General features: G+C 44.2%; 3 protein-coding genes across 9 annotated transcripts in view; 1 reads left to right on the forward strand and 2 right to left on the reverse strand.

Annotated features, from left to right (window-relative positions):
- The window catches only part of ALG9 (ALG9 alpha-1,2-mannosyltransferase), a 94,344-nt gene extending 86,909 nt beyond the window's left edge, over nt 1-7,435 (reverse strand). For 3 of the 5 annotated variants that reach the window (XM_040976924.1, XM_040976921.1, XM_040976920.1), the window contains exons 1-5: nt 7,246-7,434; nt 6,360-6,498; nt 5,425-5,559; nt 2,369-2,439; nt 331-419 (exon numbers count right to left, since the gene is read on the reverse strand). In XM_040976924.1, coding sequence (XP_040832858.1) covers nt 331-419; nt 2,369-2,439; nt 5,425-5,559; nt 6,360-6,498; nt 7,246-7,397 — 586 coding nt within the window. In that variant the 5' untranslated portion in view covers nt 7,398-7,434. Of the gene's footprint in view, nt 1-330; nt 420-2,368; nt 2,440-5,424; nt 5,560-6,359; nt 6,499-7,245 lie in introns of all 5 variants that reach the window. The other 2 variants (XM_040976922.1, XM_040976923.1) reach the window with 2 other exon arrangements.
- Nucleotides 7,436-8,529: 1,094 nt separating this feature from the next.
- Nucleotides 8,530-12,910, reverse strand: FDXACB1 (ferredoxin-fold anticodon binding domain containing 1). Its single transcript, XM_040977252.1, has 5 exons — nt 12,739-12,910; nt 12,353-12,509; nt 10,794-10,997; nt 10,456-10,614; nt 8,530-10,123 (listed from the first exon to the last, which is right to left on the reverse strand). The coding sequence occupies exons 1-5, from the start codon at nt 12,908-12,910 to the stop codon at nt 8,938-8,940; spliced, it is 1,878 nt and encodes a 625-aa protein (XP_040833186.1). The 3' UTR covers nt 8,530-8,937.
- Nucleotides 12,911-12,956: 46 nt separating this feature from the next.
- Nucleotides 12,957-20,126, forward strand: CUNH11orf1 (chromosome unknown C11orf1 homolog). 3 transcript variants are annotated; one of them, XM_040976927.1, is made up of 4 exons: nt 12,962-13,339; nt 15,987-16,217; nt 16,704-16,770; nt 17,624-20,126. In XM_040976927.1, the coding sequence occupies exons 1-4, from the start codon at nt 13,298-13,300 to the stop codon at nt 17,797-17,799; spliced, it is 516 nt and encodes a 171-aa protein (XP_040832861.1). In that variant the 5' UTR covers nt 12,962-13,297; the 3' UTR covers nt 17,800-20,126. The 3 variants fall into 3 exon arrangements, with proteins under 3 accessions (XP_040832862.1, XP_040832861.1, XP_040832860.1); XM_040976926.1 differs by lacking the exon at nt 12,962-13,339 and adding an exon at nt 13,596-14,139; XM_040976928.1 differs by lacking the exon at nt 16,704-16,770 and having other exon boundaries at nt 12,957-13,339.
- The last annotated feature ends 1,700 nt before the right edge of the window (nt 20,127-21,826 follow it).

Consider the following 21,826-nt stretch of genomic DNA (forward strand, 5'->3'; position numbering starts at 1 on the left):
CTTCCAAACCAGCTCCCTGTCAATGTGCCTGGGAAGGCAGCAGAGACGGCCCAAGTGCTTGGGCCCCTGCTACCCACAATACAGACATGGATGGAGCTCCAGGCCTGGACTAGTCTGGACCTTTACAGCCACTTGGGAGTGAGTCAGTGGAAGGGTCCTCTTTGAAACAGAATAAATAATTTTAAATAAAAACAAATGAATGTATATAATAGCATACTGCAAAATCATGACATTATGCAAACATAACCTCAAAATGAACAAGTGTTTCCTCTCACTGCCACTGTGAGCTATCAATGAACCTGACAGCCTCTTGCCCGCCCTTTTACTTACCTGATGACGAACAGAACATGCCAGTGCTGAGAACCAGGAAGGCAAGCATCACCCGACTCACGTGCAGCCCAAATTTCTTGCATACAGCCCTAGGAAAAAGGCAAAGATGACTAGCACAGCAAATAGGAAGAGCAGACATGTTACATCAGGGGAGAAAAACAGGCAGCCCTGTATCACGGTGAATACTGAAGTCAGACACAGCTGTCCTGACAGGCTAGCAACTATCTGTACCTAAAGACTCTCAAGCCCAATCCCTTCTTCCCGACATGGGGAAGCAGCTCTACCAGAAAGGAAGTGTGTACACACCAACATGATGTCTACCATCGACAAGAAAACAGCATGACACAGGGAAAAACAGCAGGCCTTCCACAGGCACAGCTCCAATGCTGGCTCTGCCATTTGCTGGCAGTGGAAACCCTGAGTCACACCATCACTCTCTGCCAGACATCTCAGCTGTAAATTCCTACTATGTATGGTATCAATAAGGACAATACACAGAAAACGAAAAAGTATTCGCGGGAGTGGTACATAGTTTTTTTTTTCCCCAACTATCGTTGTTAAAGACTAAGACTCACAGAAGTGTTTACAGGTGATTATTTCAAGCAGTTTCTCAAATCAGCAATTATACACCTGCTTCTACTTCTTATAGGTTCTTAAAATCCATAAACTAAATATTTTTAGGCATGTTTATGCTTCATTAAGTCAATATTTCACTAGGTATCTTTGTGTTAACCATTTCCTTGCCCACAGTCATTATTCATCTCAGAATACATCTGAAATAATGTTGCTTCTTCCTAAGCATAGCTTTTAGAAGTTCCTTCAATGAATATCTGTATGGTAAATTCTGTTTTCTTCATTGGCTAGCTTTTTTTTTTTTTTCCCTAAAAAAGTATTTAGTGCTTGGTCTTTTTTTTGTTTTAAAGATTTATTTTTATTATTTTTTCATTGGAAAGGCAGATATACAGAGAGGAGAGACAGAGAGGAAGATCTTCCGTCTGATGATTCACTCCCCAAGTGAGCGCAACAACGGCCAATGCTATGCCGATCCGAAGCCAAGAGCCTCTTCCAGGTCTCCCACGCGGGTGCAGGGTCCCAAAGCTTTGGGCCGTCCTCGACTGCTTTCCCAGGCCACAGGCAGGGAGCTGGAAGGGAAGCGGGGCTGCTGGGATTAAAACCAGCGCCCATATGGGATCTCGGGCGTGCAAGGCGAGAACCTTAACCACTTGCGCCACAGCGCCGGGCCCAGTGCTTGGTCTTAAAAGATGGTTTAACAGAATATACGAGCAGGATGGCAAACACCTTTTCTCATCACTTTGAAGACTTTTTTCTATCTTCTGGCTCTTAAAAAGTATTCTGTCAATCTAATCCCTAACATGCCTTGGTAAGTATTTTAAAAATTAAGCTCCAACAGAAAAAGAAATAAATCTCAGGATCAAAAATAAGGTTCTACTAATGTCTACTGAGTAAACATCAGTTACATATGAATTAGCAAAAATAAAATAACATGAAGAGGGCCCAGCGCAATAGCGTAGTGGTTAAAGTCCTCACCTTGAACGCACCAGGATCCCTTATGGGTGCCGGCTCTAAGCCCAGCCCCGCTTCCCATCCAGCTCCCTGCTGGTGGCCTGGGAAAGCAACCAAGGATGGCCCAAGGCCTTGGGACTGTGCACCCGCGTGGGAGACCTGGAAGAGCTCCTGGTTCCTGGCTTTCAGACTGACTCAACTCCAGCCATTGTGGTCACTTGGGGAGTGAACCATCGGACGGAAGATCTTCCTGTCTCTCCACCTCTCTGTGTATCTGACTTTCCAATAAAAATAAATAAATCCTTAAAAAAACAACACGAAGATATGACATTTATGAACCTCATGAAAAATACTCTTCAACTGTTTACTTCAAACAAGGTTACAGTCAGATAAAATACTGGAAGCTAGAAACAAATTATTTTCTATTGCTCATCATGGCCTGGACTACCATGCAGATGTTCACCCTATCCTGGGCTTCCCATAGCATTTACAGAAGCAAAACTGTGATACTCACTTGTAAAAGTAAAGCTCACAAACACAGCTCACAAAAGCCAGCAGGCATCGCAAAAAATAAAAGACCAGAATCTGAAAGAAACCAGGACAAGAAGATAGAAGTCAGAGATAATAAGTTGGAAACGACTAAAAATAAAACCACCCTCATTTCATATCAATAACAGTATACACTGGTATAACTCTTAATCTGTATCAACAATCATATAAATTTTTCATATTTCTAGATGCAGTGGACCCATACGAATCACTTCAGGAGGCATGGTGGAGGGAGGAGTAGCTCAATTCATGACAACATTAATTGCAGCACTATTAATTTAGAAACAACCATTTTAGATACTACAAAATGTAATTATGTGGAAACAGTTCAATGCATTTATCCATTCTGCTTCATAATTATACTCTAATTCATGGAGGTGAAGGCTGCATGTGTGCTGCCTTGGACACCTTCCTGTGGAAGACACTAACACACATGAGGAAGCCCAATAAAAGTAGGACATACAGTAACAAGCTGACCAGTGACAAAGAATAAAAACAGCGAAAGTAGACCCACAAGCACAGGAATGAGGTACAAGATAGGGGAGGTGCAAATAAGAAACAGGATGGCCCATGTAGCAAATGCTGCTAGAAAATGCCATTCATCACACAGCAAAAACTAATTTTCCTACAATTTATAGAAATTAACTTCAAATGTTTAAAGCTTTGTATGTAAGAAAGTGAAATCCCAAAGCTTGTGAGGGAGAAAGATGCACAAAAATTGACTGGCATCAAATCAAAGATTTCTAAGTATCAAAATGTAAGCATGACTTCGGAAGTATCAAAATCAAAGATTTCAGCTCAACAAAGGACCACAAAGTTAACAGAGAGGTGGCCAGTTACAAGAAGGAACTTATAATCTTAAAAAATGGAGAAGGGATCACTAATGAGAACTACAAATCTACAGAAAACATACACACAAGGAACCCAACAGGGCACAAACAGGTGAGTCACAGAAAAGAGAAACAGGAATGACAAATATATAAAGGAATGCACCACCTTACTAGTAGCCAGCAATCTAATTAAAACAAGCAGCAGCTCACACACATGAGAAAGTCAAAGTACCCAGTATTCAGGAGGTGTCAAAAAGTTAGCAGGAGCTCAAGTTTGGACAGCCACCTGGAAAGCCAGCTAGCAGGACTGAGACTCAGGAAGCCTATCGAGCTACACGTGGGGTCCCACTACAGTGGGAAACCCACACAGAGCTGTGAGCAGATTATGACACAAAGGCGCTTCTCATTTACTGTAGCAGTAAGCTGGAAAAGCAGTCAGTCACCCTTGCAAGTATCGACACCATCTTGGAACCACAGCCTCCCCTTCCCAACTCAGCATTACGGTGCTGGGATGCTACAAGCTACCATTCCCCTTGGCCAGGAGGCTCCCTGCCACCCAGTTACAGAACTTACACTGGAAGAAAGACAAGGAGGAAGACCTTCCTTCCTATTTCGCTTACTGTGAGCATCAGTGATGTAAGAGGAAGAATCATGTGAACTGAGGGGGAGTATCCAAATAGAAATGAAAACTGTAAGCACTGAGTACTGTACCTCGGTTCTTCAGAGTCCTCCACCTTGTATTAACTCGCCTCTCACAAGCTCAAAACACCTGAGGTGAGATCCCAGGCAGGGGAGGGAAGGACAGTGAGCCACAGGTGCTTTCTCTCTGCTCGTTCTGGGCCACAGATGCGGTCATAGCTCTCCTGTCTAAACCTTTCGTTTCCTACCACACTTGGAGGATAAAAACTAGTCTAATTCCGTAACAGCTCTGACAAGGCCCTGTAAAACTACGGCCGCCAAGTCTCAATCCAGTCCACTGCTCCTGCTCTCTTCCGAAACTCATGCTGGCCACCTTCCCAGCTCAGGGCCTTGGGTTGGCATGTTGTTTCTAAGCAAATCTGAGCAGACCCTGGAAGGTGTAGAACAGACTAGCTATACACTTCACACCACAATGGTAAAAATCCCAGAGATTTTCTTTTTGCCTTACATATTCCAGACATGAAAGAAGCTAGCCCTGGAACAGACAGAAACACCCCAAATTCTCTCTAGTCTAAGGCCCAGAAAACTTTTAGACAACAACTAAGCTACTCTAGCCAGATAACCTAAGGAGGGGGGTGGGAAGAGCCCCCATTAGACATCAAGCAAGAAGCAAAGGTTTCACTCTGCTGGTACCCATGAGCCCTCTCACTCAACAAAGCAACCCCTTGGGGAATCCAGACCTGCACTCCTCACTCAATCTTCCAGTACTCAGGGGCCCCTAACCTGCCTAACATCAACAGAGGCCTATTAAGGAGCGAGAACGCTCTCCTCAGCCAACAACAAAAAAACAATCCTTCTCCTAAGTGTCCACGGAGGCCTAGATGGAACTGGGACTTCTACTTAAATTAGACCCTCTTCATAGGCTTTCCCTACCAAACAGGATACATGAAGGCAGGGAGCTGGCTAGGTTTTTTTATTCGATTTTTGTTTGTTTTTTGGTTTTGGCTTTTTACAGCCATAGCATTTAACATTCCTATATAAAACCTGCCTCCAGTCAGGTGCGATAGCCTAGCAGCTAAAATCCTTGCCTTGAACGCGGCAGGATCCCATATGGGCACTGATTCTAATTCTGGTGGCCCTGCTTCCCATCCAGCTCCCTGCTTGTGGACTGGGAAAGCAGTGGAGGACGGCCCAAAACCTTGGAACCCTGCACCCGCATGGGAGACCTGAAGAAGCTCCTGGCTTCGGATTGACACATCCTCAGCCATTGCTGCCACTTGTGCAGTGAACCACCAGACGGAAGATCTTCCTCTCTGTCTCCCCTCCTCTCTGCATATCTGCCTTTCCAATAAAAAATAAATAAAATCTTTTAAAACTTTACCTGAAAATAATAAAAACCTGCCTCACTGATATTTATTGATTTATGAATGACTATAACTGACACTTCTTCCAAAAAAAAAAGCCCCCTCTCCACCACTAATTTGTTCTTTTCTCAAAACTTACACTCACCCCTTGACCAGCTGTGACAGCTTCCTGAGTGACCAGCCCTTACCTTATTAGTCTGTAGAATTCTTGCATGAAATGCAGCTGGCCAGGCATGAAGCAGCAAATAAGCATAGGAGCGAATGGCATACACCGGGGAATATTCCCAAGTCTGAAATCCCTTCCCATAGATGAGGTAGTGTGTCTGCAAATTCAAAACACGTGGATTCAGGGTGATACCATTCAAAAGCGCCCATTGAGAAGACACAGGTAAAGTTTCTGAGACAAAATGTTCAAAGAGAAAGGCATGTAAAACTGCTGAAATTAGCAAGAGCTGCAGCTATCAGAGAAGAATCCAAATGACACAACATTTTAAAACCCCAAGACAGATTCTACAAGGTTCTACACAATTGCTGTTTGGTCAACACCAAAAGCTTAACTTTTACCTTCTGCTTATCATTTTTTAAAGTATTCTTAAGCCAAAACATTGCTTAAAACTTCTATTTACATCAAGCATTCTTTATTTTTAACATAAAATATCAGAAAATGTTAACTATAAATTATTCCCGTTAAAGGAAGTCAGCAGGTGTTTAATACATAAGTGCATTCAACAACAAACTGTAATGAAAGTGTACTACTTAGGAACAATTTGTTTTGTAAACCTCAGATGAAATAACCGAGAAGATGGGGGGAAAATAGTTGCCTCGAGGGAGTAGGATTTGCACAGACATGGAAAGGAGAGCTACCATTTTTTAAGTTTTGCAGCAGTTGTGGACTGCAAAAATTCTCTCCAGGTATAACTTTAATGAAAAGCAGTCATTTTAATAAATTAAACCTTAAAGCAAATCCAGTATATTCCCCTACATCTTTAGGCAGTGGGTGAATTAGCTAAGAATACAAAATTGAAAGCAGTCACTTTACCAGCAGTCATACTCATTTACTGTGAATTTTGATTGGTACTAAGTCCCTAGCAGGAAAAATAAGAAAACTAAAGAAATCACCTACGGGTTCCCAGTAGTTGAAGGTTTCATCGCAGTCAGAAATGTTGCTCAGAAGAGCAGCGCACAGCCGGGCAGACAGCAGACACTTGAAAGCCGTAGATCCCTCGGGGGCCCAGACTTGGCCTGCCTTGCTTCCAGATGACCTGCTCAGAAGCAAAGATACAAGTCAGGAAGAACCTGCTAGCCTCGACGACTGACCCCAGACACAGAGCGAGGCTCATTTTCACCCCTCTGCCGGTCCGGCTTCTCGGGCACTTCCCATCGTCACAGCTGACCCGACTTCTCCTCCAGCCAGCCACTCGCTCACGTGAAGGCCCTAAAGCTCGTTCTCCTTTTAACAAGGCCAGCAGTTCCCCCTGGCTTTATTCAAACTTGCCTCCATATGTTCCAATGAACATTGGCCCAATACGTCCAAGGCACCTAACCTCCCAGTCCTGTGTGGACACCTAGGTGTTGTGGGCTTGGGGAGAGAAGGCTGCAGCTGCCTGTACACCTGGAGGAGGCCAGGGTCAGACTTCTGAGAGAATGAAAGAAGCTTGAGAAAACATCCTGAAAGGTACGCCCTGCTCCTCGCCAACCCCAACACCAAGCCAGCCCACGCCGCGCGGACCCGCAGCCCGAGGTTTCCTCGCGCGTGAGAAGGGACGGACGGGGGAGAGGGAGAAGGGCCCTAAGGCGGGGCGAAGGTCGAACGCTCGGACACCGGGCCCGCGCCCCCGGCGGGGCAGGAAGGGCGGCCGGGGCAGCGCCCCGAAGACAGCGCCCCCCGCCGCCCCCCGCCGCCCCCCGCCGCCCCCCGCCGCCCCCCGCCGCCCCCCGCCCCCCCGCCGCCCCCCGCCGCCCCCCGCCGCCCGGACACGCCCCCGCCGTGCCAGTGCCCGTCCACGTACTCGCTCCGGGTCTCCGCGCTGCCGGCCTCTCGGCTGCACCGCGGGTTCCGCAGCTTCTCCGCCGTCGCCGGGACGCCGCCAGCACCGCCACCACCACCGCCGCCACCGCCACCACCGCCCTTCAAGCGCTGCCGAACCCCTCGGCTCGCCATGGCAGGGGTAGAGAAGAGGATACAACCCGGCACCCTACGTAGTGGGCGAGCGCGGAGACACGGCTTTGGTTGGCAAACGGCGTCCGCCGAGGGACAAAAGACCTTGACATGCGCAGAAAATGCAAAATTCAGGAGTAATGGGGCCAGCTGGGGGCAAGTCCTCTAACCTGAAACTTTATTTCTCCCCACTATCGTAGCCATCCGTCCCACCCATATTCAATCCCCGGCATTCTTCTCTCCCTCCCTCCAACTCTCCCCTCACGCTTTGGCAGCCTCCAAACTACCCTTCAGCTCCCCCTTTAAGTGAAGGCACAAAGTGGTTAACTCTGCAAAGTAAGATGGGCAGATACTCCGCTCTCTGCCTAAGGGCGAGTTCCGACAAAGTGTTCATTTACCTCCTTATCCTTTCTGTGGTTTGAGGAGTGACAGAGAGAACCTACTTCAGTCTACCTGTAGACTAAGACTAATGAAATCTGAAAACTCAGACATCAGTCACTGCCCCTGCTGAGGCAGCACTGTGGTGGACACTATATATTGTGTACTATGTCCTTGAAGCTGAGACATGGGTGGCAACTAGTAAAGGGTGGAGCCATATTCCAAACCAGGACTGTACTGCAATGCTCAGGGGTCTGTCTGCTTCGAGCAGATCAGGAGAAACTCCTGATTTCATCCTGGCATTCTTTTCACCAGCACCTGGAACTCTCAGGGTCCCTCAGGGAATTCTGACACGCTTACACTCACCGCAGAGTCCCATCCCATTCTGTAGCAGTAATGGAAACCAGTCCAGAGGGGTTGTACAGAACTTGACAGGATCCCCGAAGGTTATGGCTTCATACTGCAAATCTTCAAGTATTGGAAATGGGGACTGATTGCGCTGCTCAATTCTCACACACGGGCCTGGTTACCAAGTCAAACATTCACTTCAGCTGGGTCCTGCTTCTATTCTCTTTTTTAGAAGACTAAGGAAAAAGAAAGTAACAAAGTGGCAGAAAGAACTGGAGTTGGAGTCAAGACAGAGCCAAATGTTAACTCTGACTCTTACCCTTACTAGTTGCATGACTTTAATAATAATATTCAACCACAGAATCATTTTATGATGCTATCACAACACCTACAATAATGATGGTCCAGTTCTGTGCTAATAAGTGATGGTCTATCTGACTCCAAAACCATCGTCATACGTTGACTTAGAAGGATGAATCACTGAGTTAAGGGAAAAGGAACTGATAGCATGGAAAACATTTATCAATTTTTGGTGAGATATTTAATTCCACTGCCTCTTCAACAGAGCATCTCATGTATAAAATGCTGTTTTCTTAGTCATTACTCAAGACAAATATATACTGCATGACTGAAAATCAAAAAACGCATTGCAGTTGGTAAGTTTAAGTGACAGTCACAGGTATCATTAGTCAACAGTTGTTATGACAGATTCAAAGAGCTCACAAAGACACAGTCCAGATAGGACAACAAGTTGCACACTGGTCTTCTGCATCCACGTTCACTCTCATGAAGGACCATGCTCATGCTGTCGAAAGAACTACCGAGGTAGAACGTGTAGCTGGCGTTCAATCTCCTTCCTAAATCGCAACTGCATTGCTGCTGCCTGCTTCTGGGTGAGGGCCTTATCACAGGCTTGGTAGGTCAGCCTGTAGCAGAGACTGACTTGGTCAGTCTCTGGATGCTGAAAACGATTAAGGAACTCTATGGATATGACAGTGTCCTTGGACACTGCTCGGGCCACAGTGTGAAACTCCAGCTCATCAAATCCTTTCTCCTCATCCAACCAAAAACTAATATCATGCACATAGCATGGAGGATACAGAGAATAACTTTTAAAGGATTCTATTTTCCCGGGTACAAAATTGTTCAGAAAACGGTCATCAAAGGTCCACAGCATCCTCCAATCAGAGATACCCCACACAAGCATGGCTAATAAGTCCAGGTTGACAGACACAAACACAAAACACTGGTCTTTAGGTAGAATGCTTGTTATTGCAGATGTGGTGACAGCCCCAATAGTCAGATCCTTGGCACAATATGAACCAAAATCATGAGACTTCACACAAATCCTATAATCTGTCCCATTTGGCTGGCGGACAAACTCCACTGAATGGCTCCGCTCAGAACCCTCCAGCCGTGCCCGCGCCAGAAGGTTATCTACAGTGTCCTTCAGGAGATCCAGCAGTGACTGCAAGCAGCCATCCTCTGCATTTGGATTAATCCCATATATAAATAAGGTCTCGTGAAATGCTGGCATCGTGAAAGGCAAAATGCGACATTTCCGAAAGACAGGTCCGCTGAGGGTATGCAGAAAACCGGGGATGAAGTCTGGTGCTTGGATGGCAGCCAGAGCGTGAACTAGAAGAGAAGGTCTAAGGCAGAACTTGGCCTGACCACAGACTGCTTCAGGAACTTCTTTCTCACCATCTCTTTCAGGACTCTTGGGAAATCTTAGTTCTGAAAATGACATAACAAAGTCCTCCATATCTCGGGTTGTCCCACCATTCTGGGACAGAGCAGATGAGTGCTCTTCATGGAGATGGATCCCAAAGGCAGCTGATGCATCATCCCACTTCCAGGAAGGGAGAACGCTCGGATGCTCCTGTGTCAGCAGCAGGGAGGAACACTTGAGTCTTTTTAGAGGGAAAGCTTTGCCCAATGCAGCAAGGAGGATCTCATTTACAGTTCTGACAGGATGACTGGAAGGTGCTTCCAGGAAATCCCTGTTTAAACACATAGAAAAATAACTTGACAAACTTAAAATGATAATTACAGCACAGATAGAATGAAACATGCAAATAAATATATAGAACAAAAGTATCCTAACTTCACTCTGAAGGAGATCTACCAAGAACTCAGTCTGTTTTTCAGTACTCTGATACTAGATCTACTATATAGAAGAAAATATGACAGTGTTTTATTTTAAAGAGGTCAGATGAAGAATATTCACACAGAAATGACACTAACAATCTAGCTACAATCCATTCAATATACATGTCTTATCTGTTATTAAAAAAATCATTTCCCCAAAATAAGTAAGTAAATAACCAGTTACCTGCTCAACTTTCCAACAAGTGCTTCCGGTTCTAGAAAGGAAAACCACTGGTCACCCAATTTGATCCTAAACATTCTGGATTGAGAGCTTTCAAATGGTAAGCTCCAGGTGAAGACATGGCTCAAAGCACCTTCCACATGAAAGGACCTATCTTGACTCCTGGCAAAACAGTAAACAATGTGAAGTCTATAGTTATTGAAGAAAGCAAATATTTCTAGTAATTGAATCAGAAAAATGGCAAGGGGAAAGTCAACTTACGAGGTTTTTTTGCCTTTTTTTTTTTTTAGTCTTTAGTGAAAGGGATGATAAGTAAGGCTGCTTTCTCTTGTATTACTTACCTATATCCAGTACACCTGTATCCTGGCACGGCCTCACAGCTAAAGGGATGCACATCACTTAAAATGAAGCCCCCCAGAGCTGCCATGGCAACTACTTGCCAACTGTTGTGCCATTCTCTCTGGGGCTTATCAGCAGGAGTTCCACCTTGTCCTCTACACAGTGCCACATGAACTTCTCCATCCTCTGCAAGGACATCTGCACAGCTAATAAGGGGGAAAACACCAGCTGTTCATCAAGAACAACTTAATCACAGGAGGTAGCAACACACACAAGGCTTAGCTTAGGAAATTACTCAAATTCAATTTGCACCTGTTTTCAAAGGTCTGCTAGACCTTTTTGCTCTCTCTCTTCCTCTCCTTGGTTCCTCTCCCCTGCTCTTCCTCCCTTCCCTCCCCTTCCCCTGTTCCTGCCCCACTCGGTTCTCTCTCTCTCTCTTGCTCTTGCTCTTGCTCTCTCCTTGGTTCCTCTCCCCTGCTCTCCCTCTCCTCCTTCTTACCTCCCTTCCCCCTCCTTCCCCTTCCCCTATTCCTGCCCCGCTGGAATAAACTTCCTAAGATAAAAAAAAAAAAAAAAAAAAAAAAAAAAAAAAAAGGTCTGCTAGACCTCAAACATGCATAGAAACTAGTTAAAAGTAAGTAATATAAACTAAATATTCAACCAAGGGTCAGCTTCTATCTCACTCATCACAGAAAGGCCGGTAACTGTCAAGTTCCTTTTCGGGCTTTTACTTCTTGAGCTGTTTCTCCCCTTTTAACAAGTTCTTTTCACTGTCCTCCTGGCAATTACAGATCTATATTTTAGGGAAGTGTTTGGCCTAGCAGACCATCCACTCTGCCTCCTGGAGTGCCCAGATTCAAGTCCTGGCTCTGCTCTTAATTTCAGCCTCCTGCTAGGGAGCAGCAGGTGACAGCTGAAGTGGTTGGGTCCCTGTCACCACGGAGGAGATGGGACTGACTTCTCACCCAGGCCCAGATGCTGCGGGAATTCAACAAATAAATCAGCTAATGGGAGAAACAGCTCTGTATCATTCTGCCTTTCAAGTAAAATTTTAAAAATAAACACTTCAAACACTAGTTTAAAGTACCACTTCAGTGAAGTGTTTAACAATTTTGACCCATGAGGCATCGCCAATAGCATCATGTATTTTAGTACAGTAGGGTGAAACATTGTTCTAATAATTCCATGAAGCAGTTACTATTTTAACAGCCTCAATTTATAGATGAGAAAATAGAAGCAGATAAGGATTAGGTAAGTGGTACACCAGGAGCTGAATCCAGGAAGTGTGGCTCCAAAGTTCATGCCTTTAGCCAACTATACCAGCTTTGAGTATATTGCACTATTAAAAAATAAAAGATCCTTCCTTTGCAGACCCAAGAGCACATTACCTTAACATTTAGGATCATGCCTTTCCCATGGAGGGTTCCTCTACAGCTGTCATCCCAAGTGTAACACAATAGCTCACACATGTCTACCTTACCTTTCTAATATGTTGGACTGTAGCACCTGTGTTAGGGACAGCTTAAACATTTTACTTGTGAGATTTTCCTCCATTCCTCACCTCTGGAAAAACTTGGCCAGCAGTTGCCTGTTCTTAGCTACTCCAGCTTTGCGTCCACAGTGAGGAAAGTTAAAAAAAATTCTATCAAACCCCCTATGGTGCGGTTCAAACGCATCTGCCAGCTGGGTGCAGTCCACACCGAAACGTATCTCAGCACCTGGCGAAGACAGTTGGGGGTGGGTTTAAAATACGTGAGACGTGGAGGTGCAGACACACCTCAGGAGCTGCAGACACACCTCAGGAGCTGCAGACACACAGCCGACCTGCTCCGAGTAGGACGACCCAGACAATCCCAGCAGAGGCACATTCCCACACGCCCACCCATCCTAAGGTGGGAGGCGCCGGCGGCTGGGCGGGGCTTCGCGTTAGAGGCTGATCCCACTAACCTCGCAGGCGCAGGCGCTGCAGATTCTCCTGGGCCACCGGGTCCTGGGCCAGGTCGGCCGGGCGCTGGAGGCAGGTGGCCGTTAGACAAGAGTCCGAATCCAGAACTTCGCTCAGAGCCGCGGCGAAGGAGAAATTCCCTTCCCCAACCAACAGGAGGCGCCGGGGCGCCATAGCCTCCACTCACTTGCGCTGTGCACTGGCTTTTTGCGTCACTTCCTTCGGGGAGGTCTCTGTCCGCCCCGTTTCTCGTCACTGTTGGATGACGCATGTTTATGCCCTGGTTGTCTTGACGAACTAGTGAGCCACTCCTACAACTGTAAAGCATGAGTGGAAAAGCGAAGGACCAGTCTGCGGGTTTCCTCACGCTCACACCTCCACGACAAAAGATGCGCTGTATCCCAGATCGCTGAGCAATTTCGTCACACGTGCATGAGGTCACAAGCACTCCCAGGCGCACAGCGGTGAGGCGAGTTCTGTGGAAAAGAGCGGGACGAGGCCGCTAAGTTGGGCTGGATCCTGCGTGTTCCTGACGCAGGAATCGCCTTCGTGTTTGACGAAATGGCCGCCTCCCACTGCCTCTTCTGCTCCCAGTGTCTCCAGGTGCTTTTATCTCCTACTTTCTGTTATTCGAGATACGTTGAGTGCTGTACCACCCGTGATCGTGGGTAGATTCATGAAATGAAGACGGTGTGGCCTACAGAATGGTGGAGAATACACCAAACCAAAAGAGGAGCTTCTGTGGCAGTGGGGTGCTTGCTGTGGGGCACGTAGAAGGGGAACCTGACTGAGGTGGGAAGAGTCCCCGAATGCAATGAATCCTGAGCTAAAGCCAAGGAGAGGCAAGTACACCTACCCGGGTTAAGAGGAGCAAAGGAACAATACTTGCAAAGGCATGATGGGAAAATCAGCATGGGATCTGGCTGGAATATAGTTGGAGGGAGTGTGGATACCAATAGCAGGGAGCTGAATCCCAGGGACAGCTGGGGGGGGGGTGCGGGGGAGGACAATGCCCCCTGGGTCTTCAGTCTGAGTTCCAGGCGTGTTGAACTTTGTGAGACTAGCTACACCCAGTCATCATGCTGTTTGGTGACATCAGTGCACAGAGATGTTCACAAAGGCAGGTGGTATGGGGCAGTTAGCTGACATGCCACCCTTTACAGCTACATTATTGTCTATAACTCTGTGGGAAGGAGAGCATTTTGTAATTCTCCAGTCATAGCCATGTGGCCTTGGTGATATGAGTACTCTAGAGTCTTTCTTTGCTCAGAAGACTGGGAAAGTCAGGTTGGATGACATCTTTAAGGAACATGGAACAGCTTGGAAGGGATTTGTGTCGCTCTCCTAGGATAGCCTCAAACAAGTCAACCTACTCAGGATCAAGTTACTGTCCTTCAGGGAAGGTATTGCCTGGCTTTAAAGCCAATAGCCCAGATTTAACTTTTGTTGTGTGTGTGTGTGTGTGTGTGTGTGTGTGTAAGGGGGAGGGTAGCTTTTGATTAGTTACTCAAAAAAAAGAAACTCGTATATTGATTATTTGGTGTAGGAAAAGCCGTATTGACTGAGAGGGCAGGCAGAGGAGAGGGACAGAGTTCAATAATGAATAAATAAGATCCTGCCCTGAAGAGGCATCCAGTTCTTCAGAGAAAATACAGTGTGTATTTCAAGAACTCTAACAGTGATCAAGAGTTACAAATACCATGAAAGATTGAAAACAAGGTTCTGCATTAGATAGAGGCAAGAGAATTTAAGTTTAGGGAAGGCATTATTTGAGTTGGGACCTAGAAAGAAGGAAATTATTTATTGATCATTTCTTGTAATATATAACTAGTTATTCAACTCTCATTTTTTCGTGTTTCACTATAGCAATACCTTGAGTTCCTGAACTCATACATGTCAAAGTTAGCTAAACACTTAGTTAATTCTGAATCTAGTATGATAAATATTCAAAGTTTTCCTGTCTTTTGGAGGGGCTAGGGTAAGCATTTCTTCTGTATAGTCATTCATTCCTTCCGATTAAAAGGATAGGTAAGTACATATACCTTACTAGGTAGGACACAAAGATAAGTTATTCCCCACTAGGGCATTGGAGATTGCTCTGCACACCCCTCCTAGAACTGTTCTGCATCCCAACTGTTGATATATGCCTTGTTAGAGTTATAAGCCAGTTTGGACTACACTAAAATCTGCCAAGTTCAGTAAAAACTATGCTTCAAAACTATAAACTGCTAAATACTAAATTGAAAATAGGCACGAGACAGCTGAATAGTTCCCTATAGCAATATTAAAGTGTGTGGAAACTGGTTGTTTATAAACTAAAATTGAAATGACAATGAAGTAGTCACAGGATGTGGTTAAGAACCTGTATTTTTTTAACATATTGGTTACTCAGTGCCATGTCAATTAATTCCATAATGTTGTAAATTGTTGTTGATGTTATGTTGGGGGTTTTAATTGGTCAGAATGATATTCTTCCAACTCAGCCTTCAGACCAGAGATGGTCTCCCCAAAAAACCGTTGAATTTATCTGGACAATATGATGCTGGACTCTATGCTTGGTATATGCCTGCAATGAAAGAATCTGGACTGGATTTGAACTGTAATATTGCAACAAGGTGGAGGAATCCACCATGGGGGTAGCGCACGGGGAGAGGTTGGGGGAATCCCAGAGCCTATGAAACTGTGTCACAAAATGAAATGTAATAATTAAAAAAAAAAAAAAAAAAGGATAGGAGAGTGGGTTCATAGGCCCAGAAACATGGAAACAGACCACAACAAGTAGATTGAAAATGCTGATTGGGCCCAGTGCGGTGGCGCAGTGGTTAAGGTCCTCGCCTTGAACGCCCCCGGGATCCCATATGGGCGCCGGTTCTAATCCCGGCAGCCCCGCTTCCCTTCCAGCTTCCTGCCTGTGGCCCGGGAAAGCAGTCGAGGACGGCCCAAAGCTTTGGGACCCTGCACCCGCGTGGGAGACCTGGAAGAGTTTCCTGGCTTCGGATCGGCATAGCATTGGCCGTTGTGCTCACTTGGGGAGTGAATCATCGGACGGAAGATCTTCCTCTCTGTCTCTCCTCTCTGTATATCTGCCTTTCCAATGAAAAAATAATAAAAATAAATCTTTAAAAAAAAAAAAAGAAAAGAAAATGCTGATTTACACCTGGTTGTGTAAAGCAAAGAGTAGAAAGATGTGCCTTTTGTTTTGGTTCCCTGATTTGTACAATAAGCTTTTTCTATTCTTGGTTTTTCCTAGAGACAGACCCTTGCCTATTTTCTTGCAAACCCACATTATGGCAGCATCATTTATGCAGACGGCCACGGTGAAGTGTGGACAGATTGGAACAACATGTCCAAGTTTTCCCAGTATGGGTGGAGATGCACCACTAATGAGAATTCCTATTCAAATCGTACTCTGATGGGCAACTGGAACCAGGAAAGATACGATCTGAAGAATATTGTACAACCCAAACCCTTGCCTTCCCAGGTAGTTTTATTTTCATTCTGTTCTCTTCTGTCAGCATATGAGATGCCTGTAATCACTTGAGAGGCAGGAATCTACTAACTTCCAGGGTTGAGACTTAGTCTCCTATTCAGGGATCTATCCTCACCTGGACTGCCTATCTCATTTAATATCAAGTTGGATAGGATTAGATTATCTGAAAGATACCAAAATATTCCTTTTATCTTGCTTCTGTTTGGATGTTTTCTATTAATCTACAGAAATATGTAATGTATTCTGACTCAAGCTAGCCTCTTTTCTTGCATATTAGATTGGTTTTTTTTTTTGTCTGAATTGTTCTGACAGATTTCCCCTAAAAAAAGGTTGTGAAAGTAGGATTTAGACTAATGACATGTTGAGATCTAGTCCATCTAAAATCTATCCCATTCAGAATTCATTTCATATTGTCCTTATTTCCCAATGTTAACTGGATACTTCTAGACTCTAAATCTATTAATTTTTCTTTTTCAGTTTGGACACTATTTTGAAACAACATATGATGCAAGCTACAACAATCATATGCCACTCTCAACTCACAGTAAGCAGACCATTCTTTTTTTTTAAGATTTATTTGTTTTTATTGAAAGACAGATTTACAGAGAGAAGAAAAGACAGAGAGAGAGATCTTCCATCCATTGGCCAGAACTAAACAAATCTAAAGCTAGGAATCGGGGCCCCCTCCAGGTCTTGACACATGGGTACACAGTCCCAAGGCTTTGGACTGTCTTCCACTGCTTTCCCAGGCCTCACCAGGAAGCTGGATGGGAAGTGGAGCAGCCAGGCCATTGAACCAGCACTTTTATTGCATACAGCACTTGCAGGCAGATGATTAGTCGGTTGAGCCATCATGCTGGCCCTCGAATTATTCTTATCTTTTATATTCTCAAAACCTCATTTGGTACCTGATGCAAGAACCAAAAGTAAACCTGGCCAGTTAATGAATGAACCATTTCTCCCTTTTCTCAATTTTGTATTTTTTTTTAAAAATAAGATCTATTTACTAATTTGAAAGAGGTACAGAGAGAGAGTGAGAGAGATTCTACCTATTGGTTCACTTCCTTGATGAGTAGCTGGGGATGGGCGAAGCTAAAACCAGGTGCCAGGAGCTGCTTCCAGGTTTGCCATACAGGTACAGCGGCCCCTATACTTGAACCATTTTCCTCTACTTTCCCGGCCTGATACAATAGGAGGGAGCTGGATCAGAAGAACAGTAGCCAGTACTTAATGCTGGTGTTCTATAAGTGGTGCCTTAAACCGGTATATCATTTTGCCGCCCCTCCCCGCTTTTTTTCAGTGTTGAGAGGACTCACTGTCTCTTATTACCCTCAGAAATAAAAAGGAATTCCTAACTAAAACTTGTGTTTTTTTGGCTTCTCATTTTTTCCTCTCAGGATTTAAGCGAGAACCCCATTGGTTCCCAGGACATCAGCCTGAGCTGGATCCTCCTCAATACAAATGCACAGAAAAATCAACTTATATGAGAAGCTATTCAAAACCTCAAACTGAGTATTGCTCTGGGTGTAGGGGGGATCCTAACGTTCACCAGTTTCAAGCTCCAGGATTCTAGGGAAGAAGCAACAACTTCATTTTTATACCATTGAATGGAGGAGAGAGCACATGTTAAGCACAACTAAACATTGAGTTCACTTCTACACAATGTCACTCAAAATAAGTAAATTGCAAGACCTTAAAAATATACTCTGTTCTTTTTTGTTGTTTGGTATAACCAATATTTAATTGTCAGACTTAAGTTAATTACATGTACACTTAGTAATTCTACATTAGCAGTATTATGGAAGGACTTTAAAAATAATTGGTTAAGTCTATAACCATTCTAGTTCTTTTATTCTAATTATTTTATCAGTTGCCGTAATGCAAAACCCAGCATAATTTATGTTTTGCTAGATGCCATCTAGCTGCAAGATTTGGGTCCAGAACTCATGTTAACATTTAAACCTCAATGTCAAGTTAATGGTACTAAGAAGATGGAAACTTAATCCACTGATGGTTTAGAAGGTAGGCTTGGTGGGAGGTCCTTGGGAGGTGGTTCTCACCAAGTTAGTTATAAAAGGCTGGATTGTCCCTTCTCTGTCAACTTCCTGGCTTGCATGTGATCCTTCCTCCGCTCATGCTGCATGCTTCCTCTTGCCTTGTGATGTACCACCTGAGGACTGTACCAGCAAGAACATGATCATCAGTGCTGAACCATTGGGCTCACCAGTATTGAATGTGAACCTCCAAAACCATGAGTTTTGAAATAAGGCTCCCTCCTTTATAAGTAGCTTGCAGGAACAAAACAAAGCAAAAAGCTGACATGCAGAAAATTGGTGCCAAGTAGTGGTATTATCAGTATAACTTTTGCTCATAGTTGTCAAGACTCCTTTGGAGTTGGTTTCTCAAGAAAGATTGGAAAAGGTTGAAGGGGTGTGCTGAGGAAAGCCTAGAATGCTGTAAATAGAGTGTGCTGAGTGATTCTGGTGAGGACTGAGAAGAACAAGAGGCTGATGCAAGTGTGGATGGGAAAGGCCATACTGATATCAGATGGAAATATGGATTCTGTTGGAAACTGGACAGAATGCCTCACTTCTATGCTGTGGGGAAAAAAACAAACTGAGTGCACTGTGTTGCCGTGGTCATTTTGTGGAAAGCTGAGCTTAGAAATGATGAACTAGTTTGGAAGACACGATTTTAAGGCAGCAGAGTGTTCAAACTCCACCATGGCTGCCATTAATTGCTATTAATAGAATCAAGAACAAATGAAGCAGAATGGAAGAATTTGAGAATTTTATAGTCTTTCCAAAGAAAAAGAAAAGAAAGGATTTGGAACTCAAGTATGCAGTGGAGAAAGTTCTTAGAATGACATTAGTACAGGTTAAAAAGAGAACCAGGTGCTTATTGGCAAGTCAGCCAATGAGGAAAAGCCTGAGGGGCATCTCAGGAATCTTAAGGCTACCTTTCCTGGCCCAGGATCACAGGGACACCACTATTTAATGACCTCTCAGGGTACTTTGAGCAAGCTTACCCAAGAGCACCATGTTCAGGCAGTAAAGAACTACAGAGCAGTAGCCATGTTTCAAGCAGGTGTGGATGCAACTCATGCCGGTAGCAGACCTTGATGGTATGATGCTGGCTTTTGGGGCATGCACAATGCAAGCTGTGACAGATCATGGTAACCTCCACTAAAATTTCAAAGGAAAGTTTATGAAGTGGCCCACAGAATTGGAGCCCTTGTGTGGAACTCCTCTGGGGTAATGGCTAGTCAGTCTGTAGAAATGAAGTCACAGTGGAGCTGCCAAAAACAGGTGTCAGCATGTGAGCTTCAGATGTCAGTGTGGCAGCCTCCAAGAGAAGCCATGTGGGTAGAGATCACCAGGTGCTCCAGCTGGACTTCCGAGATACCTCAGAAAATCTGGCAGCTGAGGCAGAGACCTGTCAGAGAAGGGAGCCACAGCAGAGCATCCACTAAAGCAAAGCCAGGGAGATATGTGGGTTTAAAGCTACCACAGAGTTCTCACCAGGTGATTCCCTGTGGAGTCAGGGCTATAACCTCCGAGAACCAAAGCATGTACTGTGACCAGCAAAGCCCCTGAGCCAGGATTGCACCTGCCACACTTGTTCCCAGGATGCTGGACAAGGGGTCTTAGGGTTTAATGCTTACCCTATTCACTTTTGGTCTTGCTTTGGTTCAGTTAGTCCAGTCTGTGTGTTAATTGCTTTGGTATGGAAATGTATACTCAGTGCCTGTCCCACCATATTGTGGAAATATATGAGTTGGGTTTTTATAGATTGGAGTCAGATGAAATGTTAAACTTTGGACTTTAGAATTAAATGATGGAGGTCCTGGCGTGGTAGCCTAGCAGCTAAAGTCCTCGCCTTGCACATGCCAGGCTCCCATATGGATGCTGGTTCGTGTCTGGCAGTCTTACTTCCCACTCAGCTCCCTGCTTGTGGCCTGAAGCTATCAAGGACCGCCCAAAACCTTGGGACCCTGTAACACGTGGGAGACATGGAGGAGGCTCCTTACTCCTGGCTTCGGGTTGGCACAGCTCCAGCCATTGCAGCCACTTGAAGAGTAAATTAATTGACAGAAGATCTTCCTCTCTGTCTCTCCTCCTTTCTGTATATCTGACTTTCCAATAACATTTTTCTAAAAAGTAAACCTTTATAAAAAAGAAATTAAGGACTGAGTCAAGACTTTGAGTCTATTTGGAATGGAATGAGTTTATGTTGTATGAGAATATGAGTTTTAGTGAGTTAGGACTACAGTTTTAACAGGATTTGGCTCCAAAACTCATGTAGACTCAAAGTCATAAATTAATGATATGAAGAGGGTAGAAATATAACTCAGTTATAGTGTTTGTGAGATTTTGGGGAGATCCTTAGGTCATTATAGTCATGCCCTCAAATAGCAGCTTCCATGAGATGATGGGATATATACGCGTCAGCTGGACCAAGCCACCCTCTCGGTTTTCTGGCTGTCGTGTGACTCATCGCTCACCCACAGCTCTGAACTCTTGTATGCTGCCTCAGGACTCTGCCAGCAAGAACAGCACAATCAACAAATGCCAAACCAGGGTGGTAGCCTGGTTGATTGTGGTCTGTGAAGCTCTAAAACTGAGCTAAAAGAAACCTCTACCTTCATAAGTAGCTTGTCTTAGATAATTTGTTATAGTGATGAAAATACTCTAAATATAAGCCCGATAGTCACAGTCACACAGTATGCCTTTACTATGACATTAATGAACATCATCTCATGAGACTGACTACAAATAGAAAAATAAGTTCTTGTTACAGAGAACCTAAAACAAAAACAGGCATCATAATCTAATGGATTCCATATACCAATACCTAACATAAGTAATTTATTATATACTTCTGTCTACTTTCTCTTTTTTGTTGATTTAATTTTGGATCTAGTTTCAGAAATATAATTTTATATATAAAGATTTTTTTAATTTCAAGATAAGGATTGTCACTTAACTTCTACAAAGACCACTGAGAAACTTCACCAAAGAAGCATTTATTACAACTACTGTAGCAAGGTTTGATTCAACAGCAACTTAACACGGTTTTGGTAGAGATCACAAAGGCAGATGTTAGAGTGGTTTGAGGTGGGTCTTCAAAGCAGGGAGCTAGTGTGGGGACCAGTAAGGGGATATGGCTAGTTTAGGATTGGCAACCCAGAGGAGTCAACCATCATTGTTTTAGTTTAGTTAACCACACTAAACTAAATGATGTTTAAACATCATTTTCTGTGGTCTTCTGTGTAAGAAAACAAATATATGAGTAATAATGACCATGTCACTTCTCAAATCTTTGTTATTTTAAGTTCTAAATATAGATCTGGAATTTATATTGTATATGATTTTGGAAAGTAACAGTTTCAATTTTTTTAGCTGTTTTGAAAAGCAATGTATTATCTCCATTATTATTTAATACCATTTTTATTGTAAATTGACTGTAATATACATGCAGATCTAGTTTTAGGCTGCCTGTCTTACTCAATTGTTATTCCTTGTACTATCATATTTACAATGCCTTAATGAGCTCATTATCTTAAGAGTAATTTTATGTCTTAACACAGCAGGTCAAAT

The sequence above is a fragment of the Ochotona curzoniae genome, unplaced genomic scaffold, assembly GCF_017591425.1.
Source record: "Ochotona curzoniae isolate NIBS_2020 unplaced genomic scaffold, NIBS_Ocur_1.0 contig_2723, whole genome shotgun sequence".
Taxonomy (NCBI): Eukaryota; Metazoa; Chordata; class Mammalia; order Lagomorpha; family Ochotonidae; genus Ochotona; species Ochotona curzoniae.